The following is an 18,605-nucleotide window of genomic DNA, read 5'->3' as shown; positions in this document are numbered from 1 at the left end:
ATAGTGTGTCACTTGGCTTCAAAATAAAAATAAAACAGGTACCAACTCTGAAATCCCAGAAGGAATGCATAAAGACCGTGTGGGTGCTGATGGATACCTGTCAGTTGGATGACTGCTGTACTTAGTTCTACTGAAACTATCATTCTCTATCTTCTCATTTGGTACCTCACCCTCTACAGTTTTGGAAAGCAGACAGCTGTTCACTAAAAAGGTCTTTGGATGAAAACCTCAGTGACCAATTGTCTTTGGACAGAAAACAATGTAGGTTAGTGGTGAAACCGACTTCCACTGTACACTGAGGAATCACCTAATTATGGGCCTCTGGAAAAGTGTCATGTCCAGGAAATGTATGCAAGAGGGGGAATCCTCCCACCATATACTTTGTCAATGCTCATTTCTGGCTAGGCATAGAATAAAAATTGTTAGATCCGCATGCTTATATCAAATGAATATCAGATCATCGTCAAGATGCTTCCTGGTCTAACACTAGGGTCAGGACTTTTTTGCAAGGCTCAAACGAGCTCATGGTGTACAGTGGGCAAAGTAGTGGTCAGGGTGGCTGTGGTTATATAGGTTATCTCTTCCACATCAAATACAGTTAGTTCTAAGTTTCAGACACCAAATCAAATCTACATATACCTTGTCTTCTGAACAAATACGGTATCAACATTGTGGATTCCTTCAATTCTACCATGTCTCTACAGTTGTAAAAATACAAATTATATATACTGGACTCTGTATACTTAATTACAACAAGCCTGTAAGGACATGCTCAATATATTGTGACATGGATGGCACAACAGGAAGTAGGGGTCATGTGAACTCTGCAGTCTCGCCAGTGATGTCACATACCCCCACTCCTTCCATTAGTATGCAATGCTCGGTAAACAGCGTAAACGTCGTGTTTACAGGCGTTGGTGGCCAACGCTGCCGAGTTGTTTATTGCTGCGTAGCAACCAGTGCGCTTCGACTCGGCTCGGCTCACTTTGGCTCTACTCTGCACGGCATGGAGAAACACCACTTTCCTTACTGTTGCGTAACTTGGCAACCGACCTTTTATCAAGGGTCTGTCTTCGTGGTAACTCATCCCACCTCCTGTTGCCCAGCAACAGTTAGACATGTCACACTATATATATATAAATTTCCTGTTAAAAGAACAGAATATCAGTATTTTTTCAATATCTTATTATTGAATAATAGCAGTACAAGAACTTCTCAATTGCAAACTAGAACATTTGCATGCCTCATTTTATAATGTGGGTTTTATTCACAGCAAAACACTGTATGCACACTGAAGCATTGTATCCCTTTGACTGTTAAAACAGAATTAATTTCCTAAACTGCAAGTTCTTAATAAATAATTTTGATAGAACTTATTTCCTCTAACTTGTCAATAGGGACTAAAGTTTTTATTTATTTTTTATTTTTTTTGTAATTTCAGATGTGGCAGGTGAATATGAAAATCAGTTCTTCTACATCACTTGAAGACGACAGTGTCCAGCATAGCTCCCAAGCACTGCACGATATTGGTTGTCATCAAAATATCAACCTTCTCTTCCAGATGCCTCTTTGGATCTTGCTTACCAACATTCTTTATTGCCAGCTGTTCAGGTGTCATCTTTTCCTCGTCTTCAAGAGCCTGTCAGGTAAAGAACAACAAACAAAAAAAAACACATTTAAAATTCGCTTAGTGGGGGGTGGAGTCCAACTGGGTCCATTCAGCGCGGTGGCCACTGATTGGCCTACTGTAGCCCGCCCTGAGTGATTATGATGGAGAATTTGGTGGAATGAAGATTGGTGGGGAAACCGAAGTACTCGGAGAAAAATCTGCCCCAGCACCACTTTGTCCGCCACAAATCCCACTTGACCAGACCCGGGATCGAACCCGGGCCACCACGGTTGGAAGCCAGCGACTAACTGCTTGAGCTATGGTGAGGCTGTAAAATAACACATTTACAAGACATGGCAAGGGCGGAGAATATGTATATTTTTAAAACAGTTCTTTGCTACTCTGCATGTCTCATTGCCCTTAATGATCACTTACTGCAAATACAAATATACTGTTGTAAAACTGCACTGCAGATATTATACCACACAGTGCTAGAAGACATTTTTCCTTCTATTTAATTAAACTTCATAGGTTAAGTAACATCCCAAGTAGAATGTTTCGTGAATTGGAAAGAATGTCAGAAAAAGCGGCCCTGGCTTATTTTACGGCAGTACACCAACACCTGCCTGGATCTACTGCTGAAAGCCACAATGAATCAAAGTCAGAATAGCCAGTCTTCAGACTCAGAACCAAAACCAGAGCCTCCCAAATGTACGAGCCAGAGTTACTAACTACGTGGCTAACATCTGGTGCCAACCAGAAAAAGTACACTTGAGGAGCACCAATATTTGTGGATAAGCACACACATCTGCAGAAGTAACATTTTTCTTTGTAAGGTGATCAATGCTGCCAGTCCATGGCCACAGTCTGATCATCTGCGAGCTGAAAACATGACGTTACCTTGTTGTAGTTTCGTGCTAAATCCAGCATATCACTGACTGTTGTCTCATTAAGTTTGCAGTGCTCTGAATAATCTGCCAGCATCAGTCCATCCATCCATGATTTCTTATGAAGATTCAACAGCATCTTCTGCTCCAATTCATTCTTACGATAGTTGATACTAATAGAGTAATAATGTCTGTTCAGACCGTGTATCAGGGCCTGAAAATAATGCATGGTTTATACTTTCAGAAATGATAATGATGATAATGCATTAAAATTCAAATAGCCCTGCACACTTTTAATACAGTAAGATATAGTACATATCATTTAAAATTTACTTGGGTACCCGTCCCCTATTCACTACCAATTACCAACCCCCACAAGATTTCTCAATTAGGAGATCACTGAATAAGAGATATATTTGATGTGAGAACTGTTGTATATAGTATTATGTAATAAATCAAATTTTACATGTCATGTCCCTGTTTTAATTTTGCCTGTGGTTCTGTATGGGTGTGAAACTTGGCCTCTGACACTAAGGGAGGAACATAGACTGAGGGTGTTGAGGAAAATATCTGGACCAAATACAGATGAAGTGACAGGAGGTTGAAGAAAACTGCATAATGAGGAGCTTCATAACTTGTACTCTTCTGCAAGTATAATTAGAATGATCAAGTCAAGGAGGATGAGATGGGCAAGGCATGGAGCATGAGTGGGGAAAAAGAGGAATGCATATAGGATATTGGTGGGAAAGCCAGAATGAAAAATACCATTAGGAAGACCAAGATGTAAGAGGGTGGACCATATTAAAGGGATCTTAGATATGATGGTATGGATTGGACTGATCTGGCTCAGGATAGGGACCAGTGGAGGATTCTTGTGAATGAGGTAATGAACCTTCAGGTTCAATAAAGTGCTGGGAAGTTCTTGAGTAGCTGCACAAATGGTGGCTTGTCAAGAAGGGCTCAGCTCCATGACTGAGTGGGTGTCCCTTACTTTTGTTTAGGCATACTTCTTTAACCACATACATGTGTATGCAAGTTCCTCTATTCACTACTACATGCTCTCCGCCAGGAGTACCACTGAAATCTTACCCATGATAGAAGCACATTTTTTATACTATATAAATGCTTGGAAAAAACTAGCAGATGGCACCACACACTGCTGCTTTAAATTAAATACTACCCTTATTTTCTTATCATGTGATCATAATGTTTGGTTTCATGTCCACAGTTCTATAAATAACAGTAATGACAGCTATCCTGGTCTCACTGAATTTTAACACACTTATTACTGTGCCAGAAGTGTCAATTATATGGATACTGTTAATACTCGTAATATAAACATCAATTACAAATACAATGAAACTCTGCTAAAACACACATTCAATTAACATGACTTTATTGTACAAAAACAATTATTCCAGTTTTAAGATTTTTGTACATATATACAGGAAAAAACTTCCAGCTCAGTTATTTACCTGAACTGAGGGCTTCTGCAGATGACCAAGATTTGAGGTTGTCTGTCGTGGTTCCTGGCCTAGCACCATCATGTTGGGGTTGATAAGTCGGAACGCGTCAATTACAACTTTTCCTACATTAAAAGAAGAGAACATTATGTACTGTGACGTGGATGGCACAACGGGAAGTAGGGGTCACGTGAACTCTGCGGTCTTGTGAGTGTCGTCACATACCCCGACCCCTTCCATTATCACACAACGCTCAGTAAACACCCTGTCGCCTCCCGCGGTGACATAACAGAAGAGCAACTGTGTCAAGCAACCATTGCTGCAGTGATGTAACAAGGGATCTTTACTCACAATACATACATTTTTTTATTATCCTGTTACCCTTTAGCCTATTCTAAGATGTTATAATAAAACTATATATGTGTAATAATACCTTGTTCTGACAGATCTACTGGAAGATGTGCTTAATTACATCAAACAGAATACTGAGAAGATGACAGCTGCTCATCTATCAAGAAAATTTCTTGACTTATGGGAACCACAGTCATAACTACGTTCAGAACAGCCTGACACTTGAATCTGTCAAAGTGACATGAATTCAGTCCACAACCTCAGACTATAAGACCCACTTTAATATATTTTACTGCGCCCACATCTAGAATGAGGTCTACAGATGAATAGTACATTTCAGTCTCATGAATTCTAGCAAATTAATTAAAAGTGCTTAATCATTTACAAGAATTAAGCATGAATGATAAGAAATACAAATATCCTACATAACAGACATGAAAGTTGTGCAATGTCTGAACAAGACTGAAAGATATAGGCAGGAGAGTGAACAATTTATTTATTTATATTCAAAATAATAAGCCCTCCACCATGTCTTTCTATATGCACCCTTCAGCATTTTTGTTACTGTTATTCATTTCTGACTTGCTATGACAGACCCCTGTGAGCTCCCCTAGTACATATGAAACTACTGGCTCTGTAACATCGGTAGTGATGTAAGTTCTACAATCATCAAGTCAGAAACAAAAGTAGTGTTTAACATACATTGTGGGTGCAAGAAGAGCAAGGTTCTAGCTGCCTGTTCTGAATTTTTAATGGAACATCTCACACAAACCTTTAACACTCTGAATTGGATCAACTACTACAGCAACAGCCCGCTCTGACAGAGCTTCAAAACTCTGTTGTGTGTTAATATCTACTCCAGACAACCAACATCCAAATCCTGGATGTGAATGGTACCATCCAACAACCATTTCTGGGCGTCCTGTTTGCTTCAACATGTCCAACATTTTTGCTTGAAATACTGGATCCACTGCCTCTACACTGACACCCTAGAAATAAAGTTACTCATGGTGTACAGTAACTCTTAACAATTCTGGAGTCCTGAAGACACATACACACATTTCAGTACACATAAAACTCATGATAATTTTAATTATAGAACTTCATGCAGCATGACTATATAAATGAATCACTATACACAAACAGTGTATGAAGGGGCGAAAAACTGAAAGGCATATTAAGTAAGGGTGGCATATAAATGATTGATTGATTGATTGATTGATTTCGTCACTGTAGATCATTGTACATGATATATGACAAGTCAATTCTGAATATTAACAATTTGATATATAAGTAGATTAAAATTACAATAGTTACAATTTTTTTACTGCTGATTACAATTTAGAATTAATTAGATATTCTTATTTGTGGAGAATTTGATGGAATGAACATGAGCAATGTAAAGGCACTACTGACCTGCTGAGAGAATTATACAAGATCAAATTATCACTTAAACAACTCTGTTAGACAGTAACACTCATAACTGTTAACAAAATTGGGAAATTTACTCATATAATACATTTTAGAATTTAAAAAATTACTCACGGTTCCAGTCTGTGGCATAGCAAAAACATCAATCACTCTGACTGTATAATCATCAACAAATTCTCCCAGCATAAGGCCCATAACTTCCATTGGTACCCCAGCACGACCATGTTTTAACATTTTCAGAAGGGCAAGTGAGGAAATGTAAACCTGTTCAGCAGTGTCTACAACTGGTGCATCTGATGGTGGTGGTGCCTGGCTCAAACCTGGCATGCCTCCTCCTAACCTCAACAAGCGGTCCATTGCTTGTGCCCACAGAACCAAATAATGCTGCAAAAAGACTGGCCTTAAAAAACCACATCTACATTAAAAATATTCTACACAGTGTAATTTACACTTAGAGTCTGTAAAAACAGAAGTTCAAATTATGTCACCTAAATATACACAAGCTTAAGAATATTTCTGCTTGAAAGAACTTCAAGGCTAGTACTTACAATTAATAACTACTTACCTTCTCTTGCTCGAAAATATACAAATTAACTTATATGCAACTAGGCGATTACAACATTAAATTATTATGCTGGTCTGACACTAGCAAACACAATAACAAAACCACACTCCATCCATCAAAAGTGCAAGCTCACGAAACGAAACCTCAATACGCTATAAATACGCTCACAACGCTAGGACCGCTAGGACGGCTAGGACAGCTAAGACCACGGATTATACACGACTTATTTTATGTGTCGAATTTCGCACAGTGTGCTTTTCTTCCGCGTATATTGTCAATGAGTTAATCCTATGTTTTCTCTGGTACACTATTGAACCTGTAAGGAATACCTCTGCCTTCTAAATTTCAGAGCCTACAGCGAGAATTAACCAAAATCCTTACTAAATGAAGGGTTTGAGGTTCTCATAGTGGTTATTATGAAAAGTTCTATCTCCTGGGATATAACGCAGTGCGGTCCGTTGAAAGTCAAATATTTTGGCGTAGCATGTCACTCAGCTCTACTTGCCACCCCTTTTTTTGCTGGGTCCATGCTTGACATATTCTTCAACCCTGATGATGGAGACAACACGTTCTTTTGAAACGTCGGCTGACTGTCGAGGGGAAAATATGACAATATGTCCCATGTGCTCATGTGTAGATGCTCGGTATCTGTGCACGTAACAACTTATGGCGCATTATGGCGTCTGCTAAAGAAAATGTTGCCGTTTTGCCGAAGAAATTTGGAGGAGGACCGCAAGGATTAGGTAGTTATTATTTACACGATATATCTGTCGAAATTTGTCATCTCCGTACAATAAGTAGGCGCAGTGTTCAGCTATAGTTAATTTATTAAATGCTTGAAATTGTATGTGTATTTTTTTTTTCGTTGGCACTACAGCCCCAGTGGGCCCTTCATGAACTTTTCCGTTCACTTCGGTTTTTTCTAGATCTTACACATTCGGTAGGACTCCTTGGGTGGGTGATCAGCTTGAAATTGTATATAACATTGCCAACAAATTTAAAAGTGCAACATTAACGTGTTACATCGCACATAATCCATTCGAACGGATAGTGATGCATGATTTATTAGTGCAGTTTCATAACAGCTGTGAGGACATTATGGTTGAAAATACATCGGATTATTGTGCAAGCCTCGTTCTTAACTGCAATGCACTTTCAGAGATGAATGCCGCAGTTCTACGTTTGATCAATAGCTTGGTACAAGTTTCAGATTCGTTATATTTCTCCTTTGGCCACGATAGGTTGTGTCATAGTGAATGGGAAGAGAGTGGTATACTGGGTTTAGTGCTTTGTATTTCGGTAGTACACTGACACGTCTAGAAAATGTGGAAGCCTTCACAGCTTGTTAGAGGAATAGCTTTACCGTTTTTATCTTTTACTGGTGGAATTTTAATGAACCACATGGCACGAAACCCAGAATATAGTTGGTTGTGAGAACCTCAAATTCAGGACAGATCCAATGTATTTTTAAAGGTGAAGTTCAATGTGCCTGCCCTAAACAGAAATTGGTGTTATAGCTCTCCAGTCTTAAACCACAGCATTAGATTTCTGAAGACAATATTATATATGCTCACAGGCGATCCAGAGGACAGGTCATTACGAAATATAGAGATTGATGTTCTGATTCCAAAAAAGATGAGAGACAAAGCTAGAGATGAAATATGTACTGAGGAAGTAAAAGGTAAGATTTACTGATGTACCACTTGAATCATAAATTGGTATCACTATGTTACTTTGATGTGCAGTTTATGACAATAAAGAGGGTATGAATTATTTTCATGCATTGTAAAAATTAATATTCTATGTATGTATATCTAACCCGAATTCCTTGGCCATGCTGACATTGTGCCAACTAATCTATACCAGCTCCAGAAAATGAATAGCAGCATATGATATTTTATCATAACATATATTTGTCAGGTATCTATCTGTGCACAAGGAGGCTTGGTTAGATATGTGGTGACTGCAGTCATAATGGTTTTTTCTTCTCAGCTTTTACTGAATGCTGCAAGAATTCCAGTATTTTCATGGTTATTACATGTCGAAAGGAAAACACTGCTCTTAAGAACTGCTTGGATAAATGGTACCAAAATGAAGAATTCAAGAATAAATGTAAAGAAGAATATTTGGACGAACGTAGTGAATTCAGAAGAACTGGTATCCCTAGGAAACACAACAAATAAACGTATTTATAAGTTAGAAAAATGTATGTATTCACAATACAATCCTCTTGTAACAAAACTTGTAAAAACTGTCATTTAACAAAATTTTACCTTCTGTTTTTTTATGGCCTTAGCCCTTGCCAAAATGAATGCTGTTAGTGTGTGAACCTACTTGTTCAATACTGCTTATGTGCAGTACCTTATTCTACATGATGCCCAATATCAAATGTGAAGAGGGGGCACTTTTTAAGTTTTTAATAATAATAAATTAACGTTCATGATAAAAAAAACATTTATTCTAGAATGTACAGCAAAAACAATATAAAATGTGTGCTTCAGGCTGGTTTCTTGTTTGGCTTAGTCTTCATCGCTGAAGATGGAGGTGAGAGAACTTTCAATGGATTACATGGTGCTATACCCAAGAAGTCAGACCTATCCAGTACTGTAACAAATTAACACACATTTGGATATTCCTTTTTATGAAATTCTGCTATGATGTACTGTTACTAGTAAATACAGACATTGGGCCACACCATAGCTCAAGCGCTTAGTCACTGGCTTCCCGCGTTCGATCCTGGGTCTGGTCAAGTGGGATTTGTGGAGGACAAAGTGGCGCTGGGGCAGGTTTTTTCCGAGTACTTCAGTTTCCCCTGCCAATCTTCATTCCACCAATTGCTCCACAATCACCCTCGCCTATCATCTGGGGCTGGTACAATAGGCCAGAAGTGGCCACAGTACAAGGGACTTGGTCCCACCCCACTAGCATTTAAAAAAAAAATACAGACATCAACAAAGGTGAAGATAGGTCTTCTGAAATGTGACACTGTAGTTTAGTAGATAGGTTCCAACATTTTGGAGTAACCTATTTATCAAATTACATAGCGTCACACTGCACAATATGCAAGCTTCACATTTACTGCTATGATAACATCAAATCTCACTTCCATAGGCATTTGGATAGAGTGCAAAATCTCTCATCGCTTTTGCATTATTTTCTTGTTCAACTAACTGAGCATTGCTGGTTTTTCATTAACGTTAGGATCAATGAAAATAATTTGTACAGTCAACACTTGTTAGACTGATAATTTTATTCATAGTATTGACATTTTCATATATATGATATCTGAGAAAGTGAACTCATATCTTAGTCCTAACATAAGCATGTAATTGAACCGTCCATGAGTCTTCATGCTGCATCACTTTCTTCTCTTTCTTGTGAAGATACCCATCTTCTGATTAGCATTTCATGTACTTGGAACTTGGACAGGATAGATGGAAATTCCATGCTTTCAGGACTTACTTCTGATGGCCAAATTACTTGACAGAATAATATCTCCTGAAAAGGTATGCAGTGCTTTAAATTACTTTTCACAAGAAATTGCAAACAGGTTGAAATCCTGCAAGATGTCTACTCAAAAATTAAGTTATATAATACCAAAATACAAACGAGATACTGAATTATTATTATTACAAGTATTATGTTTTTGGACATTATCCATCGTCTTGTCTATTTTCTTAAAAAAAATTGCCTGTGCCTTTTTGAAAACATGTTTTGGAGACTGGATTCTGTGCCCGTGCTCAGGTAAAACCTACTCAGTTGGGTCCAATAGGTAGAGCTAGCCCCTTTCTTTGGACACCTGTCAGTTTCAAGAAGGGGTTCATAAACCAAACACAACACAAGCCATCTGCGAGAGCTAAGAAAATATTCAATTATTGAAACTCCACATGTATGAAGCCTTGCACCAGAGAAATATCTCAAATGAAATCATACCTGGAGAGAAGCAATACTCCTTGTGGTATATATTGGACCCAACTGGGTACGTTTTACCTGAGGACAGGGACAGAATCCAGTCTCCAAAACATTCTGTTTTCAAAAAGAAACAGGGCGTTTTTTTTTTTTTAGAAAATAGATAAGACGATGGATGATGTCCAAAAACATAATACTTGTAGTAATATACCATTGTCACAAACTTTTAGATCTTATCTGTATTATTATATTTACCTAAATATAAGATCATCTCAACTCTGTGACAGCTACCTATAATCATAGTTTTTAAGTGCAGAAATCTATGGAAAACCATTTTATGTACAAATGACAAATTTGTATCGTTTTAACTGCTGCAGAAAGTTCCCATATACCACACTGCTTTGTGACTACAGTTTAACGGATTCTGAACATTTTCTGCTTGCCTTTCCACTTAAACTTATGCAAAAAGAAGTTAACTAAAGAAAGATGCATAGTAAAACTTTGTTATAATTGACTAATAGGCGGCGGCCCGGGTTCGGTCAAGTGGGATTTGTGGTGGACAAAGTGGTGCTGGGGCACGTTTTCTTTGAGTACTTTGGTTTCCCCTGCCAATCTCCATTCCACCAAATTCTCTATCATCATAATCACCCTGGGCAGGCTACAATAGGCCAATGAGTGGCCACTATGCCAAGTGGACCCAGTTGGACTCCACCCCCCACTAAGTGAATTAAAAATAGGGGGCAAGGTGTCAGTTATCACTGATGTGTGCTAGAACCAAGTGAAGAGATATTCATAGATATACACCATAGGATACATAGCCCATACCCGTAATAAACAAACGCACACAATGTAGCATTAGGGCTTTTGTATTTTTTTATTTTAAACAGTTCTCTAACCACAAAACCTTAGTGCCTCAACATCTCTAAAAATTCACAATTGTATATTTCCAGATTTTGTCTGTTATAACAATGGTTTACTGTGCACATCTAGTTCATATTATCTGCCTGATTACTCTTTAGCCTTTTGACTCTGAAGCAGAAAAAAAATATTAGCCTAGAACAACTATTAATAACATAAAATTACTGACTCTGGTGGAGGTTTTACTTAGCACATGAATTTAATATAACATTGGGTTTCTAACTGGAAAAAACACTTTTCTTGAATGCAAATAAATATAAGTGGGCAACCTAAGTCAATCACATTTTTAAAGTAGGCTATAAAAACATATATATACATACACATGTGGGGTACACGGTAGCGTAGTTGGTTGAGGCACTATGCTACAAACTGGAAGGTCGCGGGATCGAACCCCGATGAGGTCATTGGATTTTTTCAATTGACCTAATCCTTCCAGCTGCACTATGGCCCTGGGGTCGACTCAGCCTCTAACAGAAATGAGTACCAGGAATATTCCTGGGTGTAAAGGGCGGCTGGCATGTAAGGCTGACAACCTCATCACCATCTGTGAGCCGAGCGTCTAAAAATGCGAGAGCCTCAACTTCTCACAACCCAATGGGCTTCCACGGCCTGTTACAGGGATACCTTTACTTTACATTACATACACATGTACAGTATATCCTCCTGAGAAGCATGATATACTGTCATGGCTTTCAGTTTTGTTAAAAACTGGCTGTGCTGGCCAATGGTCAATTTTTAGAACTGTACACCTTGGATAGTAACGTTCTCTGAGTTACAATGTCAGAACAAGGTACAACACTGCAAATATGACAGCCTCCCTATTTGGTACTGCATCCTAAGCGAACTATGGCAGCAAAGTAACGTTATCCAAAAGACAAGAGATATTTTGTAAAGTTTCTGGTGACTTCCTGCTTATGTTATCACTTTCCTGCAAAATCAAACATACGAATTCCTAAGATAAGGATATTTTGCTATAGAAGGATGCATGTCTGACAAGGTTTCCTCCCGTACTGAATAAGCAGTTATGTAACATTATGGATTTACAGAGATCAGGTCAAAATGGGAGGATGCAGCTACAAACATAAATATAGGTAACTCTGTTCACCTTTCCTGCAGTCTCTCCAACCCTATTGAGTCCCATCAGCCTTGTCCAAGACAGATTTCTTTGAAGCCCAGGAACCCTCATCATTGTAGATTTATCTATCACCTCCACCAGCACAATGTATGAAGCATGGTAAAATGGAGGACCTTGCTTATATAACACTGTAAGCACAGGAACATTTATTCTCAGAATTCAGTATGATATTCTATTATGCTTGAAAATATATCAGTGCTGACTTTGACAGTTACATCAGAGCCCTTTTTAGTTATCTTTTTTCAGAGTTCCTGACAGGACCTCCAAACCACTGCCCTGGTGCCAGGAACCAGGTTCTGATTTTTTTTCATCCTATCAGGCAGTCTCTTACTTCAGATAAATTTAAAGTTATGGTATAATAAAACATGTCACTTGCAAACTTTCATGTACAGAACATGACTGTAGACATAGACATGAATAAATGCAAGCAGAATACAAGCAGCAAAAACGAAGTTTGCACATAGCACAAAAGGAGAAATATAAAAGGATAAAATCTAAAATCATGACATAAGGCAAGATGTGCAAGTAGAAACACTACAGGAAAACATGGTGAACTTATGGGCAAGGGATGGTCATATTTCATGCAAGGATGACAAATGTTTTATTTTGTGAGAATGTCAACAATTAAAATGACAGCTGCAGAATACAAGATCTAGGTGAGATACCACGTTATGAAGAGTGGGCAAATAAATTAAATTGAATGTATTAAAAAAAGGCTAAAGTTGTCCCTATGTTTAGTTAATTAAGCATCACACAATGAAGATGTATGGGAAAGTGGTGATATACTGTACCATTCTTGATCTCACAACTAGATGGAGGTATGTGGTCAGCTTCATGCCCCAAAACATAACATAACAGATCTCAGGTTCTCTCAGCAATGAATATTAACACTTTATGGTCTGACTTGTCTCTAATTATTACATAGGTAAATTCAGGTTCTCTCAACAATGAATATTAACACACTATGGACTGAATTTTCTCTAATTATTACATATGCAAATTCAGTTCCTGCCTCACAGGAAACACATTACATCTCTGTTAAAAACACTAGTCAGTTAATGCTGTTTAGGCAATAAAGTCACTGTTTACTGTGAGAACACAAATCTGCATGGGCAGACTACAGAGTTTTAGTATTGTAAAGTAGACAGTATATATAGCAACCATTGGGTTTTAAAGGGTTAAGATTACTATCACCTGGGATGTGAAACTGTGTAATCTGGTAGGGTTGTGCCAATATTTGGGGGAAATCTGCTGGCTCCTTCTTCAATGCAGAAAACAAAAGCAGCACGTGCCTAAAAAATATCAGTATCAAGCTGGGCATCACATTCGAGAAAACTGTACTCTGAATATAATGTGACATACTAACCAAAAACTAATCCAATAACTGGTATCATTCATATCTTGCCTAATATAGATGGCATCACATGACAGGAATGAGAAGATTAGGAATGGACATGTCTGTGTGCATATGCACAAATATTTAAGAACATTTACCACCTGGTGGAAAGATGAACTTCATATAAAAATTAAACTTACAGAAATCACCACCAAATTTGATTCCTGGTTTCACCACCCAGCCTTTAGAGCGAAAATAATGGTATGCAACATACTTCTGGATGAAGTCTTTCTGAGATTTACAAAATAACTGCCACATACCATCCAGTGATAGGCAATTTCCAAATAAATCAATAACTTGAAGACAACCGAGACCAAAACTCAAGAAGAAGGCTTCTTCAAGTGTTAGATGTAAAGTTTCGTGAACTGGGAATGGTTCCTTCTCTAATCTAGGGCAGACATTATCCAAATATCCTTCACAATCACTGTCACTATCAGGAAGAACCAGTAACATCCTTTCCTCACTCTTGTCATCTGCAGATTGACTACAATCTTCTGTGTTACCTTCTTTAGTACCATTATTCTCAGATGTAACTATGGTACCATTAGTCTTGGAGCTATGACATTCTACCACTGTATTTCTGTTCTGTTCATTAGTACTAGTAAAATTATTAAGTTGTGTTGTGCCTTTTTGTTCATGTTCACCTTCTTTATTGTTCTTAGTCCTGTCCACATGTCCTAGATTTTTTACTGCTTTATTTTTATTGTTTTCTTCTGCAGAATCAAGTATTATGAGCTTTTTATCTGTATTCACATCACATGTCTTTTTACCATTGCTATCATCACAATTTTTAGTTTCCTCAAATGTCCTGTCTGTTTTAATTTCATCATCTCTTTCAACTGTACTCTTTGTATCACAGAACTTTCTTGAATTCTTCTCTTGAGCTTCATCCTCAGGAATTATATTTGCACTTCCCTCAGGCGATGCTTGTTTTCCTGCAGTCAGTGTGATTTCACCTGCAATGTGATCCTCCCCAACACAGTCCCGCTGACTAACCTTCACAACAGTTTCCTGTTGTTTTGTTTCATTATCAGTCTTCATAGCTTTAAGTTGGTTTGCCCATCTGCATCTACGTTTCCACTGCCGATGACGAATGAAAGGTGGGGTTCCTTGTCTTTCTTTACCAAATTCTGGACTTCCACGGGATAATGACCCTTTTCCAAAACAGCCCTATAAATGAAGAGATTACAGGTACTAATTAGTCAGTATTCTTCTGTTTACCAAAAATCTTGTCAGGGCAATAGAGAATTGAAAGCAGCTGCAATGTATGACAGCAATAAAACTCAACTACACTTCAAAGTAATTCAGCCCAAAGAACTTACAGAATCTAAGTTTTATAATTATTATTGTTATTATTATAAGAAACCTTTCAAGTACACACTTTATAATGTGTTGAATTATAAGATGCTGGATAACGAATTAAACTCTGTGGTCTAGTGGTCAGAGTTCCTGGCTACAGATCCAGAAGTCCGGGTTCGATTCCTTACGCTACCAGATTTTTTCTGAGAAATAGTGAGTCTGGAACGTGGTCCACTCAGCCATATGATGATAATTGAGGAGCTATTTCAATGAAATGGCAGCTCCAGTCTAGAAAACCGAAATTAGGCTATGGGGATTTGTTGCACTGACCACACAACACCCTATATCTGCTAAAGTTGGCATTAACTTCTACAAGCGGCGGTCGCTCAGATGGTATAATCTGCTTGTGGACTAAAACCACGGAGTTCGTTCATGGGAGGAAAAGACCTAATTTAAAATTATCAAAATACTTGCCTTGAGGGGCTAAAGATAAAAACATTGTACATACATACATACGTACATTACATATTCATTCTGTAGATCCAAAGTAAGTCAGAATGACTGTAGGATGTGGAACAAGTCATACAAATACAAAAGCCATAAATACAGTACAACTGAGACAGTCTCTGTTCTTAGAAGTGGACCTGGAACCTTACATACATGAAGCAAAAATGCTAAGCTTTTGACCATTACTTTCGATAACTTGCAACTCTGTTGATGTATTAAAATTCAAACCATTCTTCTTTCTGTTATTCAAATACCAACATGTTTTTGCCTATATAGAGCAGCATGACAACATGGCTTCAGTTTCCTCTACAACTCGTACACCTGATGATGGCAAGTTGGGCTGGAACTTGTAGTGTTTGAATAACAGGAAGAGATTAATACTTTAGAAAGAAGTAAGGTAAAGTTGTCCCTGTGCTTAACTAAGTAAGCACTATGCTATGGAGGCATATGGGGGAGTGGATGTATAGATCAACATTTTCTTGACCTCAGCATTAGCTGGAGGTGAGTGGTCAGCTTCACGCCCTGGCCACTTTACCCCTAGCTACCCAGTACCTATTAGATAGGAGGCTGGGTAGGCCCTATAGCCAGCACACAAGACATGGAGAAGAGAAAATAACTGACCCTACTGGGACTCGAACTCTAACCCCTCATCTGTCCAGCCCATAGCCAGTTGTAATACCGACTGCGCTATCTCAGATTCCATACTTCTTACGTATAAGTGTTAATTTAGAATACACGGTGCAACAGGATGATGCAGTATAATAAGATGAATAAGTAGTTTAATCACACACGACATGTATTACCATATTATAAAGTGCCATCATTTCATCTGGGGCATCCACTACAACAGAGTCTCCACTGTACTTTCCAGTATACACTTGCCAAAGAGCTTTACTTGTTGGTATTGATGTTACATCCCTGTTAAGAACTGGGAAAGGCTGCTGCAAAGAAATACGTACTCGACACTTTCGTTTGGGCTCTCGCAGTTCCATTTGGAGTAATGGGCCTGTAGGAGTATACAACAAAGAGCAGAACACTGCTGATATATACATTAATTTGAGAGCCGTGGTTCTCACAGCAGTGACTATGAAGAGTATTGTCTTCTGAGATATGTCATGTAGTCTGGTATATGTTTACCTCTTATAAACTAAAGGTGGAGGTAGCACTTTCCTCCAAAAGGGTGGTAAAGATCTACCTGACTATGGCAGGACCACATCTCAGAAAACTTTAATCTTTATACATTGATTTATTTGGCTAAAATATAACACGTTCATTTACTAATTTTTTATTTTATCCTGTACATCAAAATACACTGATATAGGACATGTCCATCCATATTATTATTGAAATACATTAATGATTATGGTATAAAATTATTATGACGAGGAACGCATATAGGATATTGGTAGGAAAGCCAGAAGGAAAGAGACCACAGGGAAGACCAAGGCATAGGTGGGTGGACAATATTAGAATGGATCTTAGAGAGATAGGAGGGGATGGTATGGATTGGATAGATTTGGCTCAGGATAGGGACCAGTGGAGGGCTCTTGTGAACACGGTAATGAACCTTTGGGTTCCATAAAATGCTGGGAAATTCTTGAGGAGCTGCAGAATTGGTGGCTCCTCCATAGGGGCTCAGCTCCATGAGTAAGTAAGTAAGGAAGATATAAAATTATTAGGAATATACCTTATTCTACACTTCTGTTTATCAGTAACCAATATTACAGAATTCTTCATTAAGATATTCTTCTATTGAATTACTTTACTTCGATTTGAAGGAAAAACTTTTCTATCCTGGCTGGTGACTAAACTTAATTCTCTCACTTTCTGACCTCAACTAGGTATTCAACCTGGGTTTTGTTTTTTCAATGTATACTTGTTATCGGTGTGTTTCTGAGATGCTCCCACAGAATGTCAACATTACTGTCAATTTTGCTCATTTCCTTTGATATAATAGTTTTGGAAATTTTTCTGTCAAATGATGGTTTATGCTGCTTCAATACACAATAATCAAGACTTCCTTTTGATAAAATTATATTCTCTCTAGTATTTTCCAAATCATTACTGATGTCCACATAATTATCTCTTCATTCTAAAGTTGCAAGGCTATTTGAGATTTGACCCTGATACTGTTCTTAAACTTCCACATCATTTAGCTTCTTGAGACTGACCCTTGTCATATAAAACATTTGCACTGTCCCTCTACTTTCTGCCAGTCTGCCACCACCAGATAAGTATCAGCATCCCAGTCCACTACCTTAAACATAAAGTAAACTTGATTGCCATGTCCTATCTATCAAAATGTGATTAATCTGTGTCATTATGGTAGGGGAGGTTCAAGTGTATTTATGAATATTGACATGTGGAAGCACTGCAGTCTTGACAGTACATTTTTGGTTGTGAGAACGAGTACTAACCTAACACCATTATCATTACTATCTTCATGTAAACTTGCATTCCCAATTGGTTTGGTGAAATGCCTGCTTTACCTCCTTTGGCACTGAAATCTCCTAACAGAATTCAAATACAGTGCTCACTTAAATACATATAACCTGCTAACGCAGGAACAATTCGGCTTTAGAAAAAACTCTTCAACTATATTAGCTACTTATAATCTAATGGAGAATATTTATAGGGCTTTAAACAACAACTATATAGTGGGTGGAATTTTTTGTGATCTGAGTAAGGCGTTTGACCGAGTAAATCATGATATATTGCTATAAAAAATGGAATTTTATGGAATTGAAGGAGCTGCTCAGAAACTTATGAGATCCTATTTGAGAGGAAGATACCAGAGAGTAATTTTGTATGAAAATGGGAGTAAATGTTGTTCTGAATGGAAAGAAATACAGTGCGGAGTGCCTCAGGGCTCTGTATTAGGCCCAGTGCTCTTTTTACTATATGTAAATGACTTACCAAAAATTATATCTGACCTATCCAAACCAATATTATTTGCAGACGATACAAGTATCCTTATCTTTGATAAGAATCCTGCAACATTTAAAATTAGAATAAATAAATTATTTGAGATGATAAATGAATGGTTTAGGAAAAATGAGCTAGTAATAAATTATGAAAAAACTTATTTTCTACAGTTTAGAACTAAAAACAGTAAAAACTTAAATGTTCAAGTTA

The 18,605-nt window shown here is 37.8% G+C and overlaps 4 protein-coding genes across 6 annotated transcripts in view; 1 reads left to right on the top strand and 3 right to left on the bottom strand.

The window, feature by feature from the left end:
* LOC111869006 (thyroid hormone receptor-associated protein 3) overlaps window positions 1-1,074 on the bottom strand; it is a 56,533-nt gene extending 55,459 nt beyond the window's left edge. For all 3 annotated transcript variants that reach the window (XM_023860174.2, XM_023860173.2, XM_023860175.2), the window contains exon 1: window positions 853-1,074. In XM_023860174.2, coding sequence (XP_023715942.1) covers window positions 853-867 — 15 coding nt within the window. In that variant the 5' untranslated portion in view covers window positions 868-1,074. The remainder of the gene's footprint in view (window positions 1-852) is intronic.
* Window positions 1,075-1,168: 94 nt separating this feature from the next.
* On the bottom strand, window positions 1,169-6,433 carry LOC111869009 (26S proteasome non-ATPase regulatory subunit 14). The gene is made up of 6 exons (XM_023860177.2): window positions 6,307-6,433; window positions 5,856-6,125; window positions 5,083-5,299; window positions 3,972-4,084; window positions 2,510-2,710; window positions 1,169-1,639 (listed from the first exon to the last, which is right to left on the bottom strand). The coding sequence occupies exons 2-6, from the start codon at window positions 6,096-6,098 to the stop codon at window positions 1,478-1,480; spliced, it is 936 nt and encodes a 311-aa protein (XP_023715945.1). The 5' UTR covers window positions 6,099-6,125; window positions 6,307-6,433; the 3' UTR covers window positions 1,169-1,477.
* A 114-nt stretch (window positions 6,434-6,547) lies between these two features.
* Window positions 6,548-8,547, top strand: LOC111869010 (COX assembly mitochondrial protein homolog). Its single transcript, XM_023860180.2, has 3 exons — window positions 6,548-7,049; window positions 7,883-7,987; window positions 8,299-8,547. The coding sequence occupies exons 1-3, from the start codon at window positions 6,944-6,946 to the stop codon at window positions 8,487-8,489; spliced, it is 402 nt and encodes a 133-aa protein (XP_023715948.1). The 5' UTR covers window positions 6,548-6,943; the 3' UTR covers window positions 8,490-8,547.
* A 990-nt stretch (window positions 8,548-9,537) lies between these two features.
* On the bottom strand, window positions 9,538-16,525 carry LOC111869008 (tRNA-splicing endonuclease subunit Sen2; the record flags this gene model as incomplete). The annotated part of the gene is given in 4 exon segments (XM_023860176.2): window positions 9,538-9,804; window positions 12,239-12,396; window positions 13,805-14,834; window positions 16,274-16,525. Coding segments are annotated over 4 exon segments (1,590 nt in total), but the record flags the coding sequence as incomplete, so codon positions are not given.
* Window positions 16,526-18,605: the final 2,080 nt, after the last annotated feature.

Source organism: Cryptotermes secundus, unplaced genomic scaffold (assembly GCF_002891405.2).
Source record: "Cryptotermes secundus unplaced genomic scaffold, Csec_1.0 scaffold70, whole genome shotgun sequence".
Lineage (NCBI taxonomy): Eukaryota > Metazoa > Arthropoda > Insecta > Blattodea > Kalotermitidae > Cryptotermes > Cryptotermes secundus.
This window is presented reverse-complemented; position numbering and strand designations above follow the sequence as displayed.

Bases quoted from the DNA above. Each gene is read 5' to 3' on its own strand.
- LOC111869010 (XM_023860180.2), top strand. From the start codon at position 6,944: ATGCTCGGTATCTGTGCACGTAACAACTTATGGCGCATTATGGCGTCT. The intron at 7,050-7,882 runs GTAGTTATTATT...ATATGCTCACAG, and splicing joins AGGAGGACCGCAAGGATTAG to GCGATCCAGAGGACAGGTCA. The intron at 7,988-8,298 runs GTAAGATTTACT...TTTTCTTCTCAG, and splicing joins ATGTACTGAGGAAGTAAAAG to CTTTTACTGAATGCTGCAAG.
- LOC111869009 (XM_023860177.2), bottom strand. From the start codon at position 6,098: ATGGACCGCTTGTTGAGGTTAGGAGGAGGCATGCCAGGTTTGAGCCAG. The intron at 2,711-3,971 runs GTAAATAACTGA...CATTATTTTCAG, and splicing joins TGCAGAAGCCCTCAGTTCAG to GCCCTGATACACGGTCTGAA. The intron at 1,640-2,509 runs GTAACGTCATGT...TTTACCTGACAG, and splicing joins TAGCACGAAACTACAACAAG to GCTCTTGAAGACGAGGAAAA.